Genomic DNA, 3,762 nt, shown 5'->3' on the forward strand with positions numbered 1-3,762 from the left:
CGGGTGCAGAAAGATTTTTCGCGTACAAATTTGATACGAGAAACATGGATTTTCTGCGGGAAGTTTTGATTTCGGTACAAATTTTCAAAATAAAAAGGCATAGCGCGGGAATGTGACGTGTTCGGGATCGTAACCTAGGCAATGACGGCAAACACATCAGTTCCGGAATTCCGTACTCCGGAACATTTCACGCTCACTGCTCGAAAACGACGTATAAAAAATCCGTAGCGCCTCAACGGTCATATCAAACTCACCATCTACTGGCGCCATGGCGTAGATCTACTGGCAGTACTGCATTTCTTTTCTTCACCTGAATGAACGCGAGCATGTACGTTGAGCAGCACTGTGCTAGTAATTGCTTTTGTAAAATTTGACTGTTTGACGAGTGCTGCAAAACCACCACTGGTACAGGCGGTAGCTCACCTCCCACTAACCTTTTGTTCTAATCTACTGTTAGATCTAGTGGAGTAGATCTACTGGTGAGAATGTTAGATTCGGCGACAGCTTGCGTGTGCTGCAAGGAGGAGCGGCCCGAGTCCGGACGGTTGCTGGACTGTCTGCATGTCCTCTGCGAGAGTTGTTTGCGCGACCAGATCAATCCCTTGACTGGTGGTATCTGCTGTATGCTGTGTGGAAGGAACACCGTCACTGAGTCAATACAGAGCCAAGCTGCGGATGAGAGCATCACTCGGATGCCCCTTGGTGGACATCAGCGGCTTGTGAAAGCGGCTGGTCTCCTGTACCTTAGCCAAAGTCCTGAGGCGTCGGGTGCTACTGCACTGGGGCCAGCTGTGGTAGCTGGCGACCGAGAAGGAGGTGGGTTGAAGTGCAGCATTCATGGCGGCCAACTTCTTTCATTGTACTGCAAGACGTGCGATCGACTGGCCTGTGGCATGTGTGCCTCGTCGCATCTTGAACATGGTCACGTGGTGGCGTCCACGAGGGAAGTGTGCAGAGAAATGCGATGCTCTGTGGAAGAGCTGTTGGAGAGTGTGTCTTCCATTGCCGGCTTGTCGGATGTTAAACTGCTCGACCTTCGCCTCATGAACTTGACCACTGCCACTGAGCAAGTAAATCAGCAAGCGGAAGAAGCGTCTGAGAAAGTGAAGGAGTATTTCAAGGAGTTACGATCTATGTTGGATGAAGAAGAGCAACGTTTATACTCAGAGATAGATCAGCATCGCTGGACAACGCAACAGCACCTTGAGGAGGAACAGCAGCGTATTCATAACAAGCGCAACACGCTAAGCAGCATACAGGCCATTGGTGAGAAACTGACGCAATCTCTGCCCCAGCCATCCAAGGCAATCACGCCGTCGGACATTCAAGTCATGCTGCTGCATGGCAGTCTAGCTGAAGCAGCTACTACTTTGTCGCCCGAGGACCTTAACATGCCCGTAGCACAGTTGGCCGGCAAGTTGGGTGTTACAATAGCTGAGAAGAGCACGGATGGTATTCGTGCGACTCTGAAAGCCGATGCATGGGTATTCCACACAGTAGTGGATGTCATGCAGTCACGGATCAAGAATTTGGGGAAACAGCCGGGATCTGAAAATTTTAACCGCAAACTCAGGCTCACCCTACGTGATCATGCTGGTAGTGTCTTGCACACAAAACAGGTGCCGGAGGATTTTGAAGCCTCCATGATGTTCCCAACGGGAGATCTCCAAAGGCTACGCTTGTCAGCTGATGATGCTAAAGTAGGTGTGTGGGAGAGTGACCTCTTTCTGACGGAGCCAGGTGGATACCCTGTTCATTTGTCCACTCCTGAAGGGAGTCGCTATCCCTGGATGTCTAGGACCACTAAGCTTGTTTTCACAGACCCTTTAACACTGCAATCCTTGACTACACCTGGACATGATCATGCGCACGTCCCATTCGCTGAAGTTGCGGGCAATAACGCTGCAGCGGTGTCTAAGCATGCGTTCACTGAAGGCAGGAACTGCTGGAGTGCTCGAGTAAAGTGGAAGACGCAGCACAACATCTTCATGGGCGTGACGTCATCAATAGCTGCTTCTGCTGATGGTGCAGCGTCAGGAAACTCCAAGTCCAGCAGTATAGCCTATGGTTGGTGGTCAGCCAATACTGTTCGTCATGGTCACGTTGACCAGCGCACTGCAGATTTCAAGGAGCTGAAGAGCGGGGACAAGATCGTTATCACCCTGGACTTACAGCGCAAGAGGCTGGAGCTGCTGACCGCTGGTATGAAGAAGTGCGAAGTCCTGGACATGTCTGCTGATTGCGCAACACCAGGGCGTGCATGGCATCCTGTGTTTTGCCTCAGCAATGAAGGCGAGAGCATTGATTTTAAATGAAGGGGTAAGCAGAAGCATTCAGCCCTGTACAGATTTTTCATCAACCAACACACCATGACTGCGCTCTCCAGTCGACCTCGACACGACACTGCCGCAGTACATCACCAGCAAAGCGACACTTTCGTTGGTACTGAATCCCTTCATACAACTGTTTCAACTATATAAGTCTCTTTACTGAATGTAGATGCTAGATGCTCTGTGAAGAAATCATTCCTGTGCTGACAACACCAATGCCAAGAGGCCAGAAATAACATTTATTTTTAAACCATAAATGCAGTATACATCTTACCAGTCTGGACTTCCTTCAGTGTATGCACAATGACATCAACAATTAACAAAATGTTCGTTGGAAACATTAATACCCACTCCATGGATATCCATTTTCTCTATTTTCAGAAATATGTACACTAGTCCAATTTCTGTGTTCTGCTGTTTCTCTATTGTCATTCCAGTTTCGATTTCATATTTCTTCACGTTTATGTGGTTGGAGAATACTATTGTTACTATTGGATTTACATGTATGTATCTCAAGCTGTCAGAAGATGTAGAGAAAACATAATAATTCTCAGTCCTCCATCTTGCAAACTGAGAATGCTTTATTCAATACCATAGCTAATTGGATATGCTGCTTGCAAGTGTTTTTTTTTGTCATGCAGATTCCCCATTGAACTGTTCATTTTGAGACATATTTGCTATCCAGGAATGACGGAGCGCAGTTCAGAGATTCAATATCCATGAAGTCAGTCCCGGCGGTGTCGTGATTGCAATAGCACCATGGAGCAAATGTCTATACAACAGTACAGTTGTGATCATTTCAACGATCTGATTTACTGGAGCTGTGGCATTGAAGTCAGGAGAGGATTTGTTAAATGAGAGCGTTGCGCATAACAAAGAAATTCATAATTGATCCAATGAATTTTGCAGATTAAAATAGAGCCGCAAGATCAATGCAGTGTTCAGAATACATGTGTATTCTGAGGCATTGGAGGAGACGTCTCTGAATTGATTACTCGTACACCACCGATGCGCCCTGCGGCCGACCACACACACACACACGCACACACACACACACACACACACACACGCACACACACGCGCGCGCACACACACACACACACACACAGCTGCTTTCTTTCGATCACTTGAATTTTGAGATTTAAGAGGAAAGGCGTCGCACATTATTTAGACCTATGTGTCGGAGATCAACGCCAAGCAAAGGAAGTTCGCCAGTGATGAGAAAGATAGAGAGATATGTGGATGCGTCGCTGACAGACTGAGAGCTAACCTGTTTTTAAAAGTGTTTGAGGAGCGAAAAGCAGGAGCCCGCTGCAACGAAAAGCCAACATGGGACTAAAGAGAACAGGAAAGCTGTTACTTTTGAGAGGAAAAATCCCTTTAGCAGAAGAGAGCCCTTTCCTGTAAAATGCTAACGCCAGATGCAGAACCT

The 3,762-nt window shown here is 47.5% G+C and overlaps 1 protein-coding gene across 1 annotated transcript; it reads left to right on the forward strand.

Annotated features, from left to right (window-relative positions):
• Window positions 1-327: 327 nt before the first annotated feature.
• On the forward strand, window positions 328-3,059 carry LOC135823239 (tripartite motif-containing protein 3-like). The gene has a single exon (XM_065336090.1). The coding sequence runs from the start codon at window positions 486-488 to the stop codon at window positions 2,313-2,315; it is 1,830 nt and encodes a 609-aa protein (XP_065192162.1). The 5' UTR covers window positions 328-485; the 3' UTR covers window positions 2,316-3,059.
• Window positions 3,060-3,762: the final 703 nt, after the last annotated feature.

Source organism: Sycon ciliatum, chromosome 8 (genome assembly GCF_964019385.1).
Source record: "Sycon ciliatum chromosome 8, ocSycCili1.1, whole genome shotgun sequence".
Classification (NCBI taxonomy): Eukaryota; Metazoa; Porifera; class Calcarea; order Leucosolenida; family Sycettidae; genus Sycon; species Sycon ciliatum.